This window comes from Cucurbita moschata, unplaced genomic scaffold, assembly GCF_002738365.1.
Source record: "Cucurbita moschata cultivar Rifu unplaced genomic scaffold, Cmos_1.0 Cmo_Scf00001, whole genome shotgun sequence".
In the NCBI taxonomy this organism is placed as follows: Eukaryota; Viridiplantae; Streptophyta; class Magnoliopsida; order Cucurbitales; family Cucurbitaceae; genus Cucurbita; species Cucurbita moschata.
The window spans coordinates 3,194,000-3,217,163 of NW_019268517.1; the positions used below are offsets into that span (position 1 = coordinate 3,194,000).

The 23,164-nt window shown below is 36.7% G+C and overlaps 2 protein-coding genes across 5 annotated transcripts; both read right to left on the reverse strand.

Annotated features, from left to right (window-relative positions):
• Positions 1–959: 959 nt before the first annotated feature.
• On the reverse strand, positions 960–3,945 carry LOC111453403. 2 transcript variants are annotated; one of them, XM_023094503.1, is made up of 3 exons: positions 3,728–3,945; positions 1,794–2,726; positions 960–1,592 (listed from the first exon to the last, which is right to left on the reverse strand). In XM_023094503.1, exons 2-3 carry the CDS (start codon positions 2,717–2,719, stop codon positions 1,136–1,138), a joined length of 1,383 nt encoding a protein of 460 aa, XP_022950271.1. In that variant the 5' UTR covers positions 2,720–2,726; positions 3,728–3,945; the 3' UTR covers positions 960–1,135. The 2 variants fall into 2 exon arrangements, with proteins under 2 accessions (XP_022950271.1, XP_022950261.1); XM_023094493.1 differs by having other exon boundaries at positions 1,794–2,730; positions 3,728–3,944.
• Positions 3,946–5,831: 1,886 nt separating this feature from the next.
• LOC111454255 lies at positions 5,832–22,728 on the reverse strand. 3 transcript variants are annotated; one of them, XM_023095691.1, is made up of 16 exons: positions 22,243–22,728; positions 20,939–21,900; positions 17,317–19,037; positions 16,407–16,836; positions 14,724–14,952; positions 14,072–14,236; positions 13,668–13,940; positions 12,977–13,228; positions 11,602–11,991; positions 10,128–11,489; positions 9,852–9,908; positions 8,407–8,841; positions 8,040–8,263; positions 7,533–7,666; positions 6,659–7,092; positions 5,832–6,489 (listed from the first exon to the last, which is right to left on the reverse strand). In XM_023095691.1, the coding sequence occupies exons 1-16, from the start codon at positions 22,342–22,344 to the stop codon at positions 6,403–6,405; spliced, it is 7,257 nt and encodes a 2,418-aa protein (XP_022951459.1). In that variant the 5' UTR covers positions 22,345–22,728; the 3' UTR covers positions 5,832–6,402. The 3 variants fall into 3 exon arrangements, with proteins under 3 accessions (XP_022951459.1, XP_022951443.1, XP_022951452.1); XM_023095675.1 differs by having other exon boundaries at positions 20,939–21,920; XM_023095684.1 differs by lacking the exon at positions 17,317–19,037 and adding an exon at positions 19,151–19,220 and having other exon boundaries at positions 19,288–21,920.
• Positions 22,729–23,164: the final 436 nt, after the last annotated feature.

Here is a 23,164-nt window from a genome sequence, read left to right on the forward strand (position 1 = left end):
CAATGTTCTTATCTGCATTTTATCTGGATGATTAGAAGTAATTACATTTTTTGATTGTTTGAATCTATGATAATAAAAGGTTAAATTACAAATATTTATCAGAAATAAAATTGCAAGTTGAGAAATCTATTAAATAGTTTTTATTGTATTTTAATCTTATGGAAATTACAGAAAGAACCTCTTAAATTAGGTTTTGACTAATTATATTCTAGACCTATTAACCAACTAAACCTCAATAATGTAAATGTATGGGAGAATGTTTGATGAGATCATATCATCATCTTTCATGGGTTTTCATGAATTGGGTTGCCGATCCGGATAACTCAAATAGGGTTCACGGTTTAACCCAACCTAATCCTCTATTTTTGAGTTGAGTTGGGTTGTCGGGTTTTTTTATTATTAGTTTTTTTTACTTATTCATCATACATTAATAACTAAAATGTCATGAAATTCAAATATCAAACATGGGTTACAAACTTCAAATATTCTTCATTTCATAATAATCTTAAAACTAGGGTTGGGTATAACCTTATTTTTCGGGTTGGTCGGATTGACCTAACACAACACAAAAGTGTAGGTCCAACTTTTTCGAATTGGGTAATTCAAATGGGTCGATATTACCGGACAAAAAGTTATTATTATTATTATTATTATTTTGTAATTTAGCCACAAAGTCATCTTCTTGATCGGAAAAGAAAGAAGGCAAGAGAAGAGAGAAGCAAAGAGAATAAGGTTAATTGAGTCCACTTCATGAAGTGACTCATGGACAGTACCGCTCCCTCAAGCAATACCCCCTCGCCAATAGCCACCACCACCTGCTTTTCTTGTCCTTTCAGAGTTCTTAAAAGCTAAAACATGATGTGGGAGAGTACTAAGAGTTTAGTCCCTAGAATTTGTCTTTACAGCAATTTGATTGCTTCTAAGAACTTCAAGTATGAAGTAAAATGAAGAAGAAAAGCTAAAGAATCGAAACAGAGATATATTACTTGGATCCGTTAGCTCAAATATGATCCTCATATATACAAACAACATTCTACATATTGTAAATCTATGCTACACAGATACACAAACAGAGCTTATACTTCATTCAGAGTACGTACCCTTCTCAATTCATCCTTCATTCTAAAATCTAGGCCTACAAAGAAGGAAGCATCCACCCTACAGTCCACCCCAGAAGCAATCCTGCACTCACCAGGCTCAATCCTACAGCTATGGCAACCGCATAAGTCGAAATATCACTCCCATGCCGATCCCGCTTGATTCTTTTCTGCCCCGTGAATCTCCGCCTATTCTTGTAAGGCATCCATGGAAGACCCATTGGAAAAAGAGTGGACATTGGGTGATCATTGTTCTTATTCTGCAGGCTTTCTAGTTGCAGCAGTTGAAACCATTGCTTATATGCAAAGAGTTGGGATGCTTGTCTGAAGAACAGCTCAACTATATGCTCCTTTTCGGCATGAGCTCGCTTTGCTGCAAGCTCAGCTTCCCTCGCACGGGTTTGAGAATGAAGCAGTGCATCCATTAGCTCAGCTTTGCTAGCACTGTCTTCAGAAGTTTGTGTTGTTTTTGTCAAATTGTTGGGAATTGTACAACTGCACTCAACACAGTAGTTCCAGTTATATCTTAGTAAGGCCTTGCTAAAAGATAATCAATCCATGCATTTGACTCGACTATTTAACTTGGCTACAAAACTGTTCTAAAAGAATGGCAATGGTGAGAGCCTACTAGAATATTCAACAAAGTTGCAGATCAGGAAATCATAGAAATATAGAAACCAGGAATTCACATTGTACCTCAAAGATTTATGAGGTCCACACAGCAAGTTCCCTTGCTCAGTTGATTCGCCTGGTTCTCTCTGTGTTTTGCCAAAACGACAAAAATCGATCCCGCAATTTCTGTGGTTTGACTCGAGCGTAGAACCCCAATTCATATCATGTTCATAGGATTGCTTTTGAGCATAAGGGTGTCTCTTAAGATTCAAACATGTTTTCTTAGGTGGCGGAAGATCACAATTTTCTATATGATCAAGAGATTTCTGTGCCACCCAATAGGCTAATTCATCTTTATCTGTTATCCACCACCATGGCTCAGACTTGTCCTCTTGAATCCAAGGAGAATCTGGATCAAAGTAAAACTCATCTTGTTTTTTGGAAACTGTTTTGCTGTTGAAAGAATCCTTATCTAAACATCCAAAGTTCGCTTTCATATCGTCTGTACCATCCAAGGTCTTTATGTCTTCATTCATAATGATATTAACCCTCTTTGAGCAAATAGGAGAGACACCATGATCAGTGTCTAGAGAATACCTGCTGTAATCATCAATTTCGCAGACAGTTTTGCTACCTTCAGTAGGGTGAATATCAATTGAAGTACACGATTTTTCGGTACCGGAATTTGAAGTTTCATTGCCAGCCTCCAAAGCATTAGAGTGTTCTGGGGTGAAAATCTTTTGGTATCCATAGCTAGATTGTGGCTGAAGCCACCATTTCGACTCGGGAAATAAACTAGAATATGAAGAAGCTCTGCTAAAAGGCATAAAACCTATGGAAGGTTGATCTGGTTCATCTGCTGCTGTATTGGCAGGTCCAGAATCAACAGGTTTGGTCGTTGAAGATGACGATTGACAGCAAGCTAATCTGGGAGCCCTTTTGGCATCTTCTTGAACAAAGCAACGATTTACTGTCCTCTGAAAAGCAGCCCTTGCTTCTGCTGCTGCCATCAAAGTCCTATCTATGACACAGCAAAGCAGAACTTTAACCAGATATCCACATGAAACAACTAAAAAACCAGAACATTGAGAGCCTTCAAAAAAGCACATAATGCAGAAGAACAGGTTGAAGATGGTGTTCAAGATTCATATGAAGCAGAGTAACTACTCATAACAGCCAGATTCGCAAAAAATTACGACCACATTAAGAAATAGTCCGATTATACCAAATAATTGTGTTCCCCTTCAAAGTGATGGAAAAAGGGGACAAGCTCAATTTCAGCAAGCATGCACAAAAATAAGGAATACTTCGACAACTTCTAAAGATATCAAGGAAATCAAGAAACAAGTTAACTTACTCCTATAGGTCACAAGCCAAATCTGGATCAGAAAACATTTGAAGTTCATGAACTTGAAATGAAGAGTATTAATTAGTAATCACAAAGAAGAGGAGATATCTGAGTTTGAATCCACAGTTCATATAATGGTGATTTCAGTTCAAGAATTGCCATATAGAAACTCACATTAGTTCTTGAGATATAAATTGGCAAAGTTGAACAACCTCCCCAAACCTCTTAATAAACACCCAAATGCAAGTTCTGAAGGATTGATTAACCCCACTTGATATTCATTTGTTTTGAACACAAATGGCAGCAAAAGGAACACAAAACATCATCCCAACCAGTTAAATTTAGCTGCATATTTGAAGCTTAAGCAAAAAACCAAACCCCCCCTTTTGCCCTTTGCTCATAAACATTCCCAAGTCCAAATCAGAAAGGATTATGTAAATTGAAATCAACATCAAGAAAGAAAAGGATCCAGGTTTAGCAGACCCAAGAAAAAAAAAAAACCCAGAAATCAAGCAACTCACCAACACAATCATTTTAACAAACAGATAGAACCCACTTAACAGAAACAAGCTGAACAAGAAGAATGAAAGCAACCCAATGATCCAAAACCCCTCAGAGATCCGCAAGAACTAAAAAAAAAAAGCAAACAGATTGTAAATTAAATGGGTACCTTGAAAATCAAGCTGAATCAATTACAGAATTTGGGTCAAACGCAAGGCTTTAAGAGATTAAAAATCTCGGGAAAAGAAATCTAAAACGAAAGGAAGAAGATGACGCATCGCGGGGGAGGAGACTGTAGAAGAGGTGTCAGTCTTCCAAATTCTGCCGATATTTTTATTGAATTTTTATCTTTTTCTTCATTCAGTTATCATTATTTGCGGTCGATTTCTGGAGGGAGCGCTTTAATAATCAACAACAAGATTGAAACAGAAATGTGGACTGAAACGGTGTCGTTACGTTCAAAACCCAACATTTTCTTGTCCCACTAGCTGTTTGCAAAAAACCAGTTTTTTTTTTTTGTTTTCAAATGGTTTTGAATAATGATTTTAAAAATTGTTTTTCAAATACTTGATTGGACCAACGTGACAATTACATATGACCATATATTTGATCAAAAGATTAATAGTTTAAATAAGAAATTAAGGATCACAAATATTCATATAACTCGAGAATCCGACCAATTCGAACTACTCAACCCAAATGGGTTAGATCTTTCTGTTTTTTTGGGTTGAGTTGAATTTTAGAAAAAATTGAAAAAATTTAAGTCGGTTTGCGGGTTGACATTTGTTTGGTTAGGTCAACTCCACTAACCCAAAATTATAACTCAACCCTACATTTAAGATAAATATGAAGATTATGAATGTTTGACGTTTATAACTTATGCGAGTAATGCATTGTAATTTGTGAATATTTAACATTTAAGTTGGATCGTGACCAATGTTAGTAACTCAATCCTACCCAACTAAATTGAAAATAGTAGGGTTGAGTTATTGTGAACTCTATTCAGGTTGTTTGGGTTATCAACTTAATCTACCCAAAAGTTACCCAAAAGTTCGGATTTGTTCAAAAGATTTCCTTAATTGAATCCAATTCATATGTACCTCGACGACCAAAGACGTGAGAAACTAAATGTAATGAAGGTGTTGGGCCCATGGTTTTGGGGATTTCGCACCTTGTGAGGGAACATAAATTGAAACAATGGGTATAGCCATTGAAGCATGATAGAGTTTGGTAGATGTTAGTTTTTGTGGTTAAAGACAATTAGTGGGTGATTTTTGCAACCCCCATATCGTATGGCTTTATCACTCAAAAAAAGTTTATTCTATGGGAGCCTTTTGCTTAGCCCACTGATTCAACCATGCCTTAATCATACCACCATGGAACAAAATCTAAATCGATTGACTACCTTTTTCTTTTTCTAGTTTTAGGAATAGTTTTAGGAATCATGCGAACTTAAGGAAGGATCAAATCCAATAATAAAAAAAAAAGGAGTGGAAAAATAAGTAATAAAATGACGTAGAAGAGAACCCAGATTCCAAATGAACGGAAGCGTGACTGAATTGATCCTGATCACTTTTCGGTACGAAATGAAAGAAGGGAGGAGATTCTTGAGCGAAAAAAAGGATCCAATAACTTCGAAAGAATTGAACAAAGAGCAGTATGAGGTGAAAATTTAGACTCATTAGAGAATTTGAGAACAAAATTAATTCAAAATTGTTTTCTATACACATTTTAGAATAATTGTCTTTTAATAAATTTGACATTAAGTATTAATATAAAGTAACGAAGATACTGTCTTTATTTTGATAATTGTAGCTAAACTACAACAATTTTGCTTCAATTTACCAAATACTAATATGCTTCATATGACAATTGGTTATTGATCTTCCGAAAATCAAAACAATCCCAAATGGAGCCTTAATCCAAACAAGTATCACGATTGTCACTAAATCATTTCAACTCATCGTCACATAAATTTTTTTCATCTAACATTCTATTAGATTTACTCCAACGACAGTTTCGAAACATTTGTGGATATCATGAAACAAAGAATAGAGCTTTAAGTTAGAGAAGCTTGAGGCTCAAGCAAAGTCTCTCTTGAGAAAGAGGAATGAGTCGGCTTGACGAGAGGCCCAGTCGTTCCAATCGATCATATTCTGTCGTTCGTCGATCAAGCAGTAATATATGATTAGACAAAAAAGAGGAAGCCAAAAATGATAATTCACATTCAATTTCAACTCTGCAAAAGTTCTTACAGAATGTACAGTGAAAGGAATGACACACAAAAGAACAGTTTTACTTTCCTTTATGACTGGGAAACCAGGACAAATAAAGTTTATTCACATCTCAAAAAATTTACTCAAACATCCAACATTATGGTATATAGCAGAATCCTTAACCTCAACGAAAAGAAAAGCTAAAAATTGAAAGAGAGAAGAACACCAATTATAGCACTAACCAGAAAATTCTTTGTTCACTCCATGTATGTCTGGATGATGCCTGTAGTCCATCCTTACTTCTATTCTGTTTGGGTTTGTAACAATCATAGCCAAGGAGCCTTTCCTTTACCTCATAACAAGATAATAGACTCAAGTTTGCTGTAATCCCTCAGCGAGGAAAACTAGCTTCTTCACTTCATAAGTAACTATTACTACATACGGTCACAGCATGTCGAACTCGACTTTGAAGATTACAGGACTGATTTAAGCTTATGCACCGAATGTCTTCTTAAACATGCTGAGTCCTACACACAACACAGTTCTTGTGCCAGACCTCTTTGGCACATCTCAGATTCCCACGTTTTTACAGTCAGTAACCAAACTATTGTGCCTGTTATGTATTAGATCATCCAAACTGAACCAGCTTTACCAAGCCATCTCCACCACAGGTAAGAAATCCACTTGAGATAACTTGTATATCAGTAACAGCGGCCTGTAGCATTACATAATTCAATGAGCTTTCGCATTGTGAAAGAGTTTGCTTCTATAAATGTATATCTTTTGATGTCTACCAGCAAATATACTAATAAAATATAAATTTCATACATGGTAAGAACTGAATTTTTACTAGTACTTCACAGAACGACAAGAAAAGAAGTTACCCGAACTACTTCACCGAAACCTCGGGAACTTGGTTGCAGAAAAGTGTGTCTATCATGCAACTTTGGCCAATGATGCACTAATTTAGCTCTTTTTGCATCCCAAAGTTTTACGTCTCCATCTTTACTTCCGGTCAAGAACAAACTTGTATTTGGGATAGAAGATATTTTAGTGACACTCCCAGAGTGAGCCTTCGGTATGTACCAAAGCATTCCATTTAAGTTTTGTTCACCAACGGTACTCGGCATGTCAGAATTCGAAGCATTGCTAATCATTTCATCTTTTGAACAGTTTTTTTGTTTCTTAGTCCTACCAGTGACTACGTATCGGAAATCATGAATTGCCACGTCTCCACCTTTGCCACCAGTAACTATGAGGGGAGAAACAGAACCGCTCCCTATTTCATTATCAAACACAGAAATAGAGCGAGCACCACCTTCGCATTAAAAGAAGGAAGATGCTTAGTACTATGAACAGGCCCATATCTAAATCAAAATTTTAACAGAAAAAAGAAATACCAGCTTTGACAACAGAGTATGTATACCATCAGCAGAAGATCTAAACGTTAAAGTGTGTCGTACAAGTCCACAAACAATCTAGGGCCCTGATAAAGTATTGGGGAAAATATATAATTTCTTGGTCTTATAAAACTTCGTCCTATAAGCCGACCAATAAAGAAATTCTCCGATTTGAAATAATACTAAATCTATCTCCCTGAAGTGGACAGGTTTGGCTTTATGCTCTTTTTAATCAACCAGGCAAGTCATACGTTTTACACAATGACTATTCTGCTTCATTCATTAGAAGATAAAGAATTTGAAAGATAACTAAGGTAAAATGTCTCGTTTATGAAGTTAAATATGACTTATAAGATACCTTCGTGACACATAATGGCTGCTTGGGAAGTTTTAGGTGGAGCCAGTGTATCCCATATGACCACATTAACTGCAGTAGAGCTATATCCAGCCACAGCTATTATTGATCCACTGGAAGTAACATAAGTGACATCCCTGCAAATTGACAAATAACAAGTTGAACAATGAAAATATACCAAGATATTAGAAGTTCTAAATAATTAACTTCCAATCTGAAACCTAAGAGTGAAAAACTATGTTAGAGTGAACTCAAACGCTTATACAGGAAGAAAGAAACAGAAGCAATATCACCAAATAAAGATCATTTGGCCATGGATATCCAGTTCAGTAAATTTTAATTCCACAAATTACATTGACTCCTGGGTAACAGCGTGCAAACTTAAGCTGAGTATGAAATGTACATGCTTGAAGATTCAATTTTATATGTAAAACCAAATATTTTTAGTAAATGTGTAAGAGTAGATACTAAATAGGTATTTCTTTGAGGCTCAAAAGTAAAACTACGTACGATGCATGGCCATTAAAGCATAAAGAAGATTCCGTTGGACGGACATTGCTTCTTCCTCCAACCTCCAACTGCCATGAGCATACGGTCCCATCTAATGCAGCAGTAGCAAATCTGTGTCCACATTGGTCAAACTGCACAGATGATATTGAGGCTAGAGCGTATGGTGGAGGCACATTTGCTGCAGGCAAGACACCATAAGTTGCAGTAGCTCTGTTCTTCCCGAACTGCATTAGTTTAAATTTACACCATCCAAAGAACAGTTGACGGTAAATGATTAAATAAATTTTAAAATATAAAGTTGGAGTTACTCGTATGTTCTACTGCACAAATCCACTACTCTAGAGCAAGAGATATTATTAGTTCATACCTCCCACAAGTATACATGTGTATTGGTAGAGCCAACCAAGAAAAGAGGTCTAGAAGGATGACTGGAGAAAGCCCTCGAATTTGTGTGTTCTGCTGTAGCTGGAGGGTCTACAAATTCCTCGAAATCCTCTTGTGTTTCCCAACCTAAGCCAGAAGCACCAACACCTGCATAACCCGAAATACCAAATGCTCCACCTCCAGTCAAATCTCTCCCAGGCCTTACAGATGATCCTACACCCAGAGTAGCACCACCTAACCCAAGGTGTGCCCCTTTGCTGCTCCCAAGACCAACACCAGGAAATACACACGTTGGAGCTGGTGTTGATTCAGAGGCTGCCCACCCATTTAGATTTAGAGGCCACTCAGAGTTTGACCAGATATAATCCTCATCATCTCTGGAGGCCATCCCATCTTCCCAGCTAACAAAAATTATACCCTGAATGCAACCAAGTTGGAATCAAACACCTTTAATAGACATGATTGCATACATATGATACAAGCCAGAGAACAGTTGGTCATCAACTTGGATAAATACTCGGTTACGTACATCTGCAAACATTGCCCTTTAAGCACCATATCTAAAATATTACTTCTTAGAAAAAAGGAAAAAAAGTTAATGCAATCATATGCTTCCTGCATTTGACAAAAGATCAATTTTACCAAATCTTCACAAACCGATTATGTGAACCCATATACTCACTAAAGAATCTTTTAAAGGTCATCAAAAGTTATTCTCTTAATACGTTTATTGAGTCTTCCAAAGATTTCAATCACACAGCATATAAACCTTTGCCACGAAGTAAGGTTCCACGTCAATAAGTTTTTAAGATAACAAAACAGAAGAACTGTACAGATTTGGAAAAAAACAGATGAAAGTAGAGAGAACAAAAACAGATGAATACACAACCTAGTTTTAAGCTAACAAATAAACTCCTTTCCATCACGCACAGTTTTTTTTTTCTTCCCAGAAGTGTTAAGTAGCTTTAGGTATGAGCTCCCAGTATAATAATTAAGTATAAGAGGTTCGACTTGCTATGTCATCCCTCTCGTGAAATTAGAGTAATACACTATGAAGGCTAATTTGAGGGTCTGCCAGAAGTTTGATGATCTTTAGCAAATTTCAAATTTCGATGATTCAAACCTTTCTTTTTTTTTTTCTTTTCTTTTTTTTTTTGAAAAAAAAAAAAATAGGAAGTTAGCATACTTTACAAGCATACTTCAATATAACCTCGCCATAATAGCCACATTGTGCACATAGTTTATGTAATTAGCAAACAAAGAAAGTATCAACTTCAAAATGGCTAAATGATTGAAGCCAAAACGATTGTGTAAGGTAGCACATTTTCTAATAATTGAGAAAATTGAAGATGAACTCAAATACTCCACACTAAACATCGGGGAGATTTGTAGTAAGGAAAAAAGCATAATATGAGGATGAGAACTGACCTTTTTATTGCTAGCAACTGCAGCTTGTCTTTGATCAACAGAGTTGATACACAATGCCTGCTTTAATAAAGAAATACACTCAGAACGTTATATCAAAGTTTTGAATATCTTTTTACTATAAGGAACATGCAAATTACTTTTCAAAACAAAATCAATTTCTGCCGTCTTAAATAAGAAAGATATATTATCAAAGAGAATTTTAAGTAAAAAGAAGCAGAAGTTTCCAATCCTAGAAAAGGGTTAGTGGCCACAACATACGATTGGATTGAAAATTACCTCTAAAAGCTCTCCATTCCTCCTATATATCTCTTTAGGTTTCTGAAAAGGCATGGCATCATCAAGGGTGGCCAATTCCTTGTCAGATCTGACAAGAGTTTTCCCATTACGAAGTAATTTACCAGGTGATCCAGTGGCATCGCTGACAGACCTACTAATATGTGCAGCTTCATGAGTACAATTGTGCTCTTTCCTTGTGATGCCATTGTAAATATCACTCCATCTTTCAGAGAGTTTACGATCAAAACAATGCAACATATGAACCTTTTCATGTGTAAAGCAGTCTGATATTAGATTGGGATTGGAAGTAACGTTCCATAATGTTTCAAATTCACCTCTGATACACATATCCATATCGTAAATCTCATCAGTATGGCCCTTGTCATGACTAGATAGAGACTGGCAAATCTGTTCAAACCAAACAGCAGTTGCCACGTACAGCTTCTGATCTAATTTATATTGCAGAGATGATACCAATTGTTTTAGTTGATAAGAAGAAACCTGAGCAAGGACGATAGTCAGTAGAGCAGTAAGACTCACTGATACCAATTCAATCACATCCTTTGAAATGGCTTTCCAATCAGATTTAATGGTTGAAAGACTTTGAGCCCATGTATCAAGGTTCCCAAGAATGATACTGCTCAAGCTACCCTCCTTAGATGCATTAGTTAAAGTAATCAACTTATGTTTCATGAATTTGGACATGTGATGCCACAAAACAGCCCCAATAATGTGCCATCTTTCATCTCCTGGAATTGAATGCACAATGTCATCACTTTGTGCATTAGGCATGCCTTCCAAAATCTGATGGTTATAATCTACATCGGTCAATAAATTTTGAGCTATCAACTCTCCAATCTGAGGGAGGAGTTGCTTCAGATGTTCCACGTCAATGTCATGAGGAGATCGTGCATTTGCCAAGAGTGGTTGCAGCATCTTAAGGAGACATTTTGAGTCTCTCAATAGCCAAGCAGACGTGAAATATAAGTTATATTCAACCAAATCAAGAATGGTCAGGAGCTTGGAAACAAGATCGTCTTTGAGAGAACCATGTGTAATTCTCAAAGCAGCTCTTAAACCCTGTAAGGATAGTAAGAGACCTTGAAGGTAGTACCACCAAGTATCGAAACATTTTGACCCTGTTTCGCCTTTGTGAAAAGATAAACTGCAAGCAATAGTGTACCGTGAAGCTGAAAATAAAATTTCTTGTGCTGTTTTGAGTAGTGACTTGTGCACGAGAGGATGCAAGAGGAAAGTATAAATCTTCTGGTTCTTGTCATCCGGGCATTCTTGAGAAGCAAATCCATGAAATATATCATATCCAATAAATTGTAGCCCAACATTACACAGAAAGACTAACATCTGATAAGAAAAATGGACAGGGAATGAATATCATTTGGAGAAAAGAGTGGAAGTATCTGACATATGAAACAATAAATTAAAGAGAGAATATCACACTCAGAAATCCACTTACCATACTAACAAGAGAGGCAGGAAGCAACGAGAACTTCATTTCAAACTGTGCAAACCCTACATTTAACTTACGCTGAAACCTTTCAAGAGATTTCTCATAATCCATCTCATATTCCTTCAAGCAACCCATGCATCCAACAGATTCTAAATTTATAGTTGGAAAGCTTGGATGCTTCCTTATCAATTTTGAGAAGTATTGAACTGCCAAATCCAATTTTGCTCGATACTCCAGATGGACTGCAAATTCAACAGAGAGCCAACTGGAGGAATCTCTGGGCGATTGCTTACAGATTTTTCTTATAGTCTCAAAACACAGAATATCGACTCCATTAGTCCCATCTGAAACTTCAGTAATGCTTCCACAGGTTGACATTTGTTCCAAAGCTTCAAGCTTAAAATCAAATGACAACGCCAGAAAAGCAAACACAATAAGTACATGAGGTATGGTATGGAACTTTTCAGAAGAAAGTTGTTGGATTTTCCTTTATTCTTTTGTATTATTATTTTTCCATTATGAGTCTATATTTGTAATATTCTTTCTATATCGATAGATGGTCTTTCTTCTATATAGAAGACCTTGTATTTGATTTGAATATAGAAGAAATACAATATCTTTATTTCTTCCCTAAATTCAAGTTGGTATTAGAGTGGAAGATCCCAAGTTCAAACCTATGTCATTTCTTCTCTAATCAATATTGATTTTGATTTGTTGAGTCTTTTATAAATTTCCAAGCTCACAAGTGAAAGGGAGTGTTGGAGTGTTGATATAATTAAATTTACTATAACCCATCACCTTAAAATTTTTTATTGATCGGTGATTTAACATAAATAAAGCTTTCTCTTGGTTATCTTTTCAATAATAATAATAATAATAATAAGTTCGTCATGTGCATATTTAGAAGTGAAAATCATTTTTAGTACAGATACATGCTACAGTTAGGACCAAGACAATATCTATGATACTGAATCATCCTATTCCTTGGTCTCCTTACCCATTTTGAAGTCTTCAATTTAACACATATTGTTACATCTATTGGATTGCTCAATTGGATTTTGGGTTTTCCATTAATATGTTGCTGATTTCAGCAAAGAGTTATGAAGATTGTTATCAAGCTTTAATAATTTCTCATGAATTGGGTATGGTTTATGGATTTTAAATCATTTTTAGAACTTCTTCCCTATGAATTTCAATGGACACTATGTTCTAACAAAAATATTCTTTTTATGTAACAGCTTGATAAAATATGCAATTATTGCTTAGAAATTGTCATTTCTACTCGTGACTGGCTTAAAAATTGCTTGAAAATTGTTATAGACCTTTTCTTTAAGCAGATAAACCATCCGAATAACATCATTAACCAAATATAAAAACTTACAGGAAGACCACATCTGTTTAAAGCAGTAGCCGTCATCAAGGTTGCAATCCGACAAAGGACCTCAGCAGATTGCTCTCCAACTGCTTTCTTCATGCTATTTTTGGTTGCTAACAATAGACAATACAAACCAACGCTTGGGTCTTGTAAAGAAATATGTCTACTTGAAAGAAACGGTATCCCAGTAACAGAATTTGACTCTGACTCCAAACCAAGCGCGTTCAGGAAAGATTGAGAGTAGTTTCCTAATTCCCACTGCAAGTGAAAGAGAGGAAATTTTAAGTTCTTGGTATACCAAATCCAAGGAAAACACATATATTTCACTTCTGCTGTCCTATTTTCATATTCATCATTTGTTTGAAGTGGTAGATGCAAATAAAACACATACAGTTTAAACATTAACTATTATTTATGTGGTTCGATAATCTACCGATTCAATCGCTCGTGCTAACGTGGAAATGACTTGAGGGGGTGCCTTTCCAACTTATATTAAATCATAGGTTTTTTTAAGAAAAAGTAAGAAAGAAGAGGAGTGACATGACGTTTATTAAGATGTCAAGGCGGTAAGAGGGGTGTGTTATGCAATAATTAAATCATATGGTGAAGAAGTAATCATTTTTAAATGATAGGAAAAATTTGTATTCGCATCTATGGGAATGTATTTTGCATTTATTTCTTAAAATGAATGATGCACCTCAAGAATGCTTGCAAGCCAGGTATCACCCTTCTCAATGGCAGATGGAAGCATGAACTTTGTTATTAGGTGTTGCTGAAGAGGTCCACCACGCCCTTCAACTAAAAGACTAATTACCAGTGCAAGCTGCTCATCCCCAAGATTTTTCGCACAGACTCTGATAGCAGAAGAAGTATCACCACCAAGCAAAAAAAAAGCAACAGCCAATTCCAGTTGATGTTTCCCCATTAAAACATAGGCATTCTTCAAAGCTGCTGCCTTATTTCTCTCCTCCTGAAAAGTGAAAATTAAATGAAACCACATATTAACATGATTTAAAGGGGAAAACGACCCTCCAAAACTGTTCTCTTGAAAGATCGTGCACATAAATTTGACATTTTCCAGATGGCATGTCAAAGGAGCACCTGAAAATTGCGTGAAAGAAATCCCACCAAGGGTTTATCTTTCTCATCCCTGCTAATTTTTAAAAGGCCAGCTAAAACTTGGATTCTATTCAGTGTGACATACAGAAGCATACAATCCTTGGGATCTTTTTTCTTCAGATATTGGGATCTCGCCAGTTTCTCCATCTGCATATAACATGGACCAATTAAAAAGAAAAACAAGAAAGGGAGTTAAATCAATTGTAGATAAAGCCTTTTCAATTTTCCTCATAAAGACATGATGTTTCCACTCAAATGAACTTATCAACAGGATGATAAACTAATGGTAAATACTTTTTTCAATACAGTCGGATTTGAAAACATTTATCCAATGGTGTTCTAAAACCCATGGCCAAACCTCATTTAAGTAGACAAGAAAATCATAATCTACTTCAAGTGGATGGCTAAAAGATTTTTAGGTTGCATTCATTTTTGCAGGAAAAGAAATGTATTTTTTTTATATGAATTAGGACAACTGCCTTGATCTACATTAACCAGTACCCAGTCTGATGTTTATATAAAGAGTTTTCACAAAAAGAAAGACAAATACCTAAGTATTGAAGAATCAATTTGATTTCTATGATTAAGTCGAGCTAAAGAATTTATACTAATATACAAGATCTCCAAGTATTACCCTTGCACGCAACTGTGTTGTATTAGTAAACCAAATTCCAACACCCAAACTTCGCATTTCCTGCCATGTTGGTTCTTTAGAGATAACCGAATCCAATAGATTTTGCTGACAATCAGAGTGATAGGCCCATCCAATCAATCTTGAATCAATGGTCAGCTCTTCCAGAGATGCTGATCTACCATCACGCCGAAGAAATCGCAGTTGTTGAAACCTCAAAGCAATCCAATATCTAGAGAATGAAAATAAATAATCACTACAACATGGAACAAGAAAATTACATGATTGAATACTACAGAATACTACCCCATTTTGAACTAGTTAGAAGGGAGTAAAATTACAAAAAAGAAAAAGGTAGATAAAGTACGCCAGGATGAGTAACAAAACTTCGTCAAATTAGGAATTCAGGAGCTTTTCCCTCCATATCCAAGTCACTGAAGAGCCTACGGTTTATTTTTATATATAAATTGTTGTTCTAACTGGATTTTTCCCCAATACAATAACCTTATATTTAAGTATGGGACCACATATTGACCCAGATTGTAATCACTCGGGAAAGCTTTTTGTAATTCTTATTGATTTTCCATCCCTTCAATCAATTTCATAACCTTTTTCCGGATTAATATATATATATATATATATATATATATATTTATACTTTTCTTTTTCAGTGTTTTGTATACTCCTGGGTTGCAAATGAATATACAACCAGAAATGTACATTCTTGCTTAAGAGCAACGAAACAGTAGAAGTGCTTGGTCACCCTTTGCTTTCACATAGAACACATAACTGTTACTTGGAAGCATGGTTGGACATTTACAGTGAATTTTTTTCAGTCATGTTAATAGTTAACACGCCCTTGAAGAGCAAATGGAAGAGCTATAATTGAATCTTCGTGCGGTTTTTGTGGTCGTTGAGAGGAAATATTCTAGATACAAGACTTCAACAGCTGGAGGTCCAGTAATTTCTTGGTGAAGTTCTTGGTCAAAGAATTATCTGAAGAAAATGGGTTTAACTAAAATTAAACTCGGCCACTGAAATTACAAAATTTAAGACTCTCTTCCTCTATGCAAAGTTGTACTCCATTTCAACAATTGGATATGCTCCCTAAACTAGCAAATTTGAGTTCTGTTTAGTTCTTCTAGTCAAAATCTTTTAATAACAAACATTTTCCTCCCACACCTCTTATACAGCAATATTTTTTTGGTAACACGGCATAGAGCTGTGGAAGGCACAACACTTGAAGGGCAATATCCTTCGTTTGATCCACAATCAATTCTCAAAGTGCTAATAAAATTTCACACGTCAAACTAGCAAATCAGGGATCTCTTTACATGGAATCTAAGGTGTATAGACTATACACTAACGATTACAAGGGTACCATACTCTACTTGAACGATCAAATGAAAAATATAGAAAAGAAAAGTAACAAATGTTCAAAAATTAATGAAATAAACTGTACATGAACTTATAATCAATTGAAACATTGAAAACTGGAAAAAGAAAATCCACGGTTTCACAATAAGAATATATGTATATACACACACACATATATATATCTGCAGGGCATAGTGACAGTGAGGCATATATAAGAAAACACAAATAGTGAAAATGAGGCAAGGGTTTCCACACGCCGTTTAACAAAAAGTGTAATTGAGAAGTTACAAAAGCATTATTGTAAAGTACCTTCTCCCGGGCTCATCAAGACTTTCGTAGGCAGATGCAGAAGATTTATTACTGATTTCATCAAGAAGATCTATAATTGCTAGAGTTTCTGTCTTCTCCATGCTGGTTAGCCCTGCTGATTCATAGAACTTCTCAAGAGGCTCAATAAAGGTGCTGAATTCAGATTTCGTAGAGGACGGAATGAATGAGCTGTCGTTACTAATAGAATCCCAATTGAAGGTCCATGGTGAAACACCTTCCTTAAATTGGGATGCTAAGCCATTCATACTCCACTGAACTTCTTTATCAGTAGAAGTTTTCGCAACTCCTTCAAAATAATCTGACAAAAGGATCTCCGGAATAGTATTGGTTGGGTTTGCAGAGCTCTTTTTATCAGAAGAAAGATGCTCAATAAGATGACTCAAAGCTGAATATGCACGTTTCCACTTACCTATTCAAATTGAGGATTGCAAATCTTAAGCCCGAATGAACCACTAAATTTAACTGTACCGAACAGAGAGATGATAAAAATTCTACAGAAATTTACCTAAAATTAAACTGCTAATGGTTGATTATTTTGCAGCCTCATGGTGCATTTTATCTGACCATTTTAAAGACGAATTATAGTTTTCTTCGAGAAAACATGGAAATTAACAGTTTCATGCTTTAACCAGAAAGTAGGAAAATAAATGTTTAGTTAGCTGTGGCTGGTGGCAAGTCAACAAAAGTAATAAAATTAACGAGACTAAAAATGTAAAATTTATCAGATATAAAAATAAAACAAATGGATAAATGGATAAAATATTCTCTGTGCTCATAAAAGCATATAATAAGATGGATCGTAATGAATTATTGTTGGAAGCTTTTAAGGGAAAATCCTTAAAAAAAAAAACAACCAAACTTGCCGATAGGCAGTAATTTATATAATCACCTGAATATATATTAACGAGGAGAGCATGAGGATGAAAAGAGGACAGTGATCCACACAGTTTATCAGCTATATCAGGCATGCTTATAAGACCAAGCGAAGTTGTACTTTTCATCTGTGCACCCCGTGGATACGAACTATTCGATAGAATATTGGTTTCAGCATGAATGTTTGTGAGAGATCTTGGTCTACGTTTGCTGTCATAATTATCATCTGATAATTTTCTGATACTGCAACATTCATCAGCAAAAACAGCGACATCAGTCCCATTGACATGGTGATTTTTAGTTTCTCCAATGTAATAAGGGCTGCACATAGCATCATGGTTTTTATCCCCAAGGAACAGCCATGGACTAACTATACAAAAGTAATGATCATGTATAACTATTGCTGTGCTCTTCGGCCCCCAGAGGAAGCCACAATTAGATGGTAAAGTACGAGCAAACCCAATGCAGATCCAAGTCTCAGTATCCAAAGATTTTGTGATGCCTGACAAGGTCTGACCAAAATGCTTCAGGGAGTACACACGCAATTCATTTTGCAAACAAATTCCAAGTAAAAATTGACCATTTCCTAAAGTTAACCAGTCTACTGCAATGATACTGCTTTCAAAGGACAGTTCATCTTCAAACAAAAGGGTCCCTGCACCAAGGCATGCAAGCTCCCATAAGCGAACGTTGCTGATATTAGGTTTATGGCTGTTCTTGCTAATTGTTGCAATTTTCCGTCCACAATCGGTCAAACACAATGCAGTAATGGGGCCTTGATGAGTGACAACAACACAAACAAGCTCCCAAGACACGTGAAAGATCGATGGTTTGCCTACATTGCTTCTCCAAAGTTTCAAACTTCCATCAGCAGAGCCAGTAGCCATAATATATGCAGGGGTATATGGTTCACCTGAAGAAGTTAATTTTTGCTGCACAGGAACAAAAGTTCCTTGGTGCACCACGGCAAAACTTGTAATCTGCTCATGAATTTGAGAATTTGGGAACTGTGATGAGCAAGGGATTATACTAACACAATACTTTTTGCTTCCAAAAGAACTTTCAAATGTCAATATACTGAGCTCAGCTATATTTTCATCATCAATACCACAATTGCAATGTACTCCAGTCCCAAAGATATCATAAGTATGTAAGGTGATTTCCCATGATAGTGCCTGAAATCCTTCCATCCATAGCCCTATTAACATAAATTTATTGAATCTATATGTTGTATTACAATCAGAAGGCAAAGAAATAGAAAATATATCAGTTGGACCATTCTCAAAAGGACCATGACCAGTGAAAGGTATGGTACATAAGTAGTGACATTCAGTATTTTCTCCATCACTTTGGCTAATCCTAACAGCAAAAAAATCAATTCCTCTCGCATGTCCCATCAGAAGAATCAGTTCTTCATCCAATATTGATGGTGCCCACTGCACACTTGTATATTTTGAGCATGAATCTTGAGTTACGAGTTTTCCACAAAGTTCCCAGGTATGATTAAGTGTTGGAGGGCCTAATACACAGGTGGAGATACTAGATAGTGACCAGAAAAGAAGCAAGCCATTAGAGTCCAAAGAAGCAGCTACTTTGACCTCACAGTTGTATGGATGTACAGCAACGTGTAAGATTTTTCCAGCATGACCACTTAAATTCAATTGGGTAGTAACTGAACGAGAGAAGAAATTGTCTGACCTTTTTTTGTCAAAGGATACATCCCCTACGTCAGTTGATGTCTGANTATAATAAGATGGATCGTAATGAATTATTGTTGGAAGCTTTTAAGGGAAAATCCTTAAAAAAAAAAACAACCAAACTTGCCGATAGGCAGTAATTTATATAATCACCTGAATATATATTAACGAGGAGAGCATGAGGATGAAAAGAGGACAGTGATCCACACAGTTTATCAGCTATATCAGGCATTAACGAGGAGAGCATGAGGATGAAAAGAGGACAGTGATCCACACAGTTTATCAGCTATATCAGGCATGCTTATAAGACCAAGCGAAGTTGTACTTTTCATCTGTGCACCCCGTGGATACGAACTATTCGATAGAATATTGGTTTCAGCATGAATGTTTGTGAGAGATCTTGGTCTACGTTTGCTGTCATAATTATCATCTGATAATTTTCTGATACTGCAACATTCATCAGCAAAAACAGCGACATCAGTCCCATTGACATGGTGATTTTTAGTTTCTCCAATGTAATAAGGGCTGCACATAGCATCATGGTTTTTATCCCCAAGGAACAGCCATGGACTAACTATACAAAAGTAATGATCATGTATAACTATTGCTGTGCTCTTCGGCCCCCAGAGGAAGCCACAATTAGATGGTAAAGTACGAGCAAACCCAATGCAGATCCAAGTCTCAGTATCCAAAGATTTTGTGATGCCTGACAAGGTCTGACCAAAATGCTTCAGGGAGTACACACGCAATTCATTTTGCAAACAAATTCCAAGTAAAAATTGACCATTTCCTAAAGTTAACCAGTCTACTGCAATGATACTGCTTTCAAAGGACAGTTCATCTTCAAACAAAAGGGTCCCTGCACCAAGGCATGCAAGCTCCCATAAGCGAACGTTGCTGATATTAGGTTTATGGCTGTTCTTGCTAATTGTTGCAATTTTCCGTCCACAATCGGTCAAACACAATGCAGTAATGGGGCCTTGATGAGTGACAACAACACAAACAAGCTCCCAAGACACGTGAAAGATCGATGGTTTGCCTACATTGCTTCTCCAAAGTTTCAAACTTCCATCAGCAGAGCCAGTAGCCATAATATATGCAGGGGTATATGGTTCACCTGAAGAAGTTAATTTTTGCTGCACAGGAACAAAAGTTCCTTGGTGCACCACGGCAAAACTTGTAATCTGCTCATGAATTTGAGAATTTGGGAACTGTGATGAGCAAGGGATTATACTAACACAATACTTTTTGCTTCCAAAAGAACTTTCAAATGTCAATATACTGAGCTCAGCTATATTTTCATCATCAATACCACAATTGCAATGTACTCCAGTCCCAAAGATATCATAAGTATGTAAGGTGATTTCCCATGATAGTGCCTGAAATCCTTCCATCCATAGCCCTATTAACATAAATTTATTGAATCTATATGTTGTATTACAATCAGAAGGCAAAGAAATAGAAAATATATCAGTTGGACCATTCTCAAAAGGACCATGACCAGTGAAAGGTATGGTACATAAGTAGTGACATTCAGTATTTTCTCCATCACTTTGGCTAATCCTAACAGCAAAAAAATCAATTCCTCTCGCATGTCCCATCAGAAGAATCAGTTCTTCATCCAATATTGATGGTGCCCACTGCACACTTGTATATTTTGAGCATGAATCTTGAGTTACGAGTTTTCCACAAAGTTCCCAGGTATGATTAAGTGTTGGAGGGCCTAATACACAGGTGGAGATACTAGATAGTGACCAGAAAAGAAGCAAGCCATTAGAGTCCAAAGAAGCAGCTACTTTGACCTCACAGTTGTATGGATGTACAGCAACGTGTAAGATTTTTCCAGCATGACCACTTAAATTCAATTGGGTAGTAACTGAACGAGAGAAGAAATTGTCTGACCTTTTTTTGTCAAAGGATACATCCCCTACGTCAGTTGATGTCTGAGAAGATAAAATTGACCACACCAAGGAATTACAAGGCAACAACTGAATCAAAGAACACATACTTGGGGAACCAGACGGATAAATCCTTGAGATTACAACTTTCTTGAGGAGAAACTTGTTACTCAAGTTTGTACAACCATCAATGTAATGCCGTCCAACTTCAAGTCCTTTGAGCTCTTGCTTCTTCCACAATGTGACTCGAGGGAATCTTAATGGGGATACGTCATCAAGACAATGTACAGCCCAAAAAGTAACCAATGATCCCGGACCTAAACTTATTAGCCACTCACAGCTTCCAGCCCTGTTGTGTTCGAATCCTTCGGAGAAAACTTTCTTAGTTAATTCAAAAGGTTTGCACATACCTCTAATCTCGGTTGCCCATGTTACAAATAAATCCGTGCCAAGAGTTCCATTCAATGCCTGATTTACCTCAATGACAGCAGCAACAGAAAAACGCCTTCTCAATGACTTTTTACTATTTACATCCTTACTAAATTTTTTTACTTTTCCATTTTCAGTCTCACTCCACAATCTCACAGTTCCATCCAAGCAGCATGTCAGAAGCACATGTCTTGGTGTATTCTTGGAACTTCCTTTCTCTTTAATTGAAGTCCTCCATTGAATCATAGTTATAGGTAGAGGATGGCATAACTCGCTTTTCACATGTCCGTACTCCCCTTCACTCTGACAGACCAGCACAGATCGGCAAGCTTTATCAATAAACGTGTTATCCATCTTCGATATCCTTGCTTGAGATGCCGTTGCAAATGGTCCCTCGGTAGACCAGCTTGCGGAAACAAGAGTTTGGGGTACATCCGGTTTGAACTTCCAAGCAATTTCCCAGGACCTGTTAGTGTTCTTCCACAAAACAACCTCTACTCCACCAGCAATAATTCCATCTCCTGCAGCCGTCCACTGAATGGCCTCAACCTTCAAAGATTGCAGAAGCACGGAATTCTGCCTCCAACAAAAAGAACCTGAATATGAGTAAACCAATATAATTTAAAGGTGTCCAAAATTGAACGGAAACGATTCAATGTTATCAGCCTCGCTCTTAAATGAGCGAACCCAACTATTTCCTCACCAAAGTTCGTTAGAACACATGTATTCATCACCATTACCTCAATTTCCCACATTGTTGGCGAAACCAAGTGGAAATTAACTTCATAACTATCCTAGTAAAGACACGCTGAACTAATTGGCACTAAATCCAATATGTCACTTCCCAATCAGTTCCTTCGCCCATTTTCCCACGAACATACAGTAATGAAATCATAATAACTGTAAACTGTCGCGTACCTCGAGAAGCACCCAAATCATGAGAAAACACCCATATCCGGTTGCCCACAGCTGCAGCGAGCTCGCCCTCCGACGGTAATACGGGAGACCAAGATACGGCATTGACAACAGATAAGTCGTCGCCAGAGAGCTCCAGTACCTGGCGAAATATGGGTCCAATTGTGGTTTCTTGGGGAGACAGAGGAGAAGGGAAGTGAGAAATCACCAAAACGGATGAGGCTCCATAAGCGACCCATGCATAGCCAGCAAAATCTGGAATCCAGTCGATGGAGGAACCAGCGAATCTATTCGGGGCGGAAGGGATCGGCTCGGATCCTAAAAGAGGGAGAGGGAGACGATAGATAGGATCGATCTCCGAGGCCGTTCCCGCCATGGAATTGGGCCTGATCGGAATAAATGGAGGGGTTACAGTGATCGGCGACGGAAGCTCATCACTGGGACAGTTGAATTAGCAAGTTATGCATTCAAGCTTCTTCCTTTGCGCGAATCTCAGTTTTTTTTTCCATTCAAGTATAAGATGCAACTGTAACCACAATATCAACTCTCCATAATTTTTCTCTTTTTTTGGGTAACATTTCAATAATTAATTTCTCGGTAATTATATGTTTTATTTATTTATTTTTATTTTTCGAGATAGTTAATAAATTAATTTATGGTATATTCCATCTATATAATTTAATTTAAGTTAAATGACAAATTAGTTCATGTATTTTTTTTTTTTTTTTTCTCGAGTACTCGGTTAGCAAGTTAAATTTTTCTTCTTCTGCCAACCTCCTATTGTTCTTCTTCTTCTTGCATTTTCGCACACCATCGGTTACAGCTTATTGTCGTTGTCGATAGTCGATCGTCACGCACCGGCCTTGCTAGCACCATTGCTTCTCTCTAATTGCATTGTCACCCCACATCAGCCGACAACTACGTT

What these genes read in the sequence shown, in the direction of transcription:
- LOC111453403 (XM_023094503.1), bottom strand. Translation starts at nt 2,719, where the DNA reads ATGGCAGCAGCAGAAGCAAGGGCTGCTTTTCAGAGGACAGTAAATCGT. An exon ending in GGACCTCATAAATCTTTGAG is followed by an intron (nt 1,593 to 1,793) that starts GTACAATGTGAA and finishes TGTTGAGTGCAG; the next exon opens with TTGTACAATTCCCAACAATT.
- LOC111454255 (XM_023095675.1), bottom strand. Translation starts at nt 22,615, where the DNA reads ATGGCGGGAACGGCCTCGGAGATCGATCCTATCTATCGTCTCCCTCTC. An exon ending in GGCTTGCAAGCATTCTTGAG is followed by an intron (nt 13,229 to 13,667) that starts GTGCATCATTCA and finishes TTTCACTTGCAG; the next exon opens with TGGGAATTAGGAAACTACTC. An exon ending in TGCTTTAATGGCCATGCATC is followed by an intron (nt 7,667 to 8,039) that starts GTACGTAGTTTT and finishes GTCAATTTGCAG; the next exon opens with GGATGTCACTTATGTTACTT.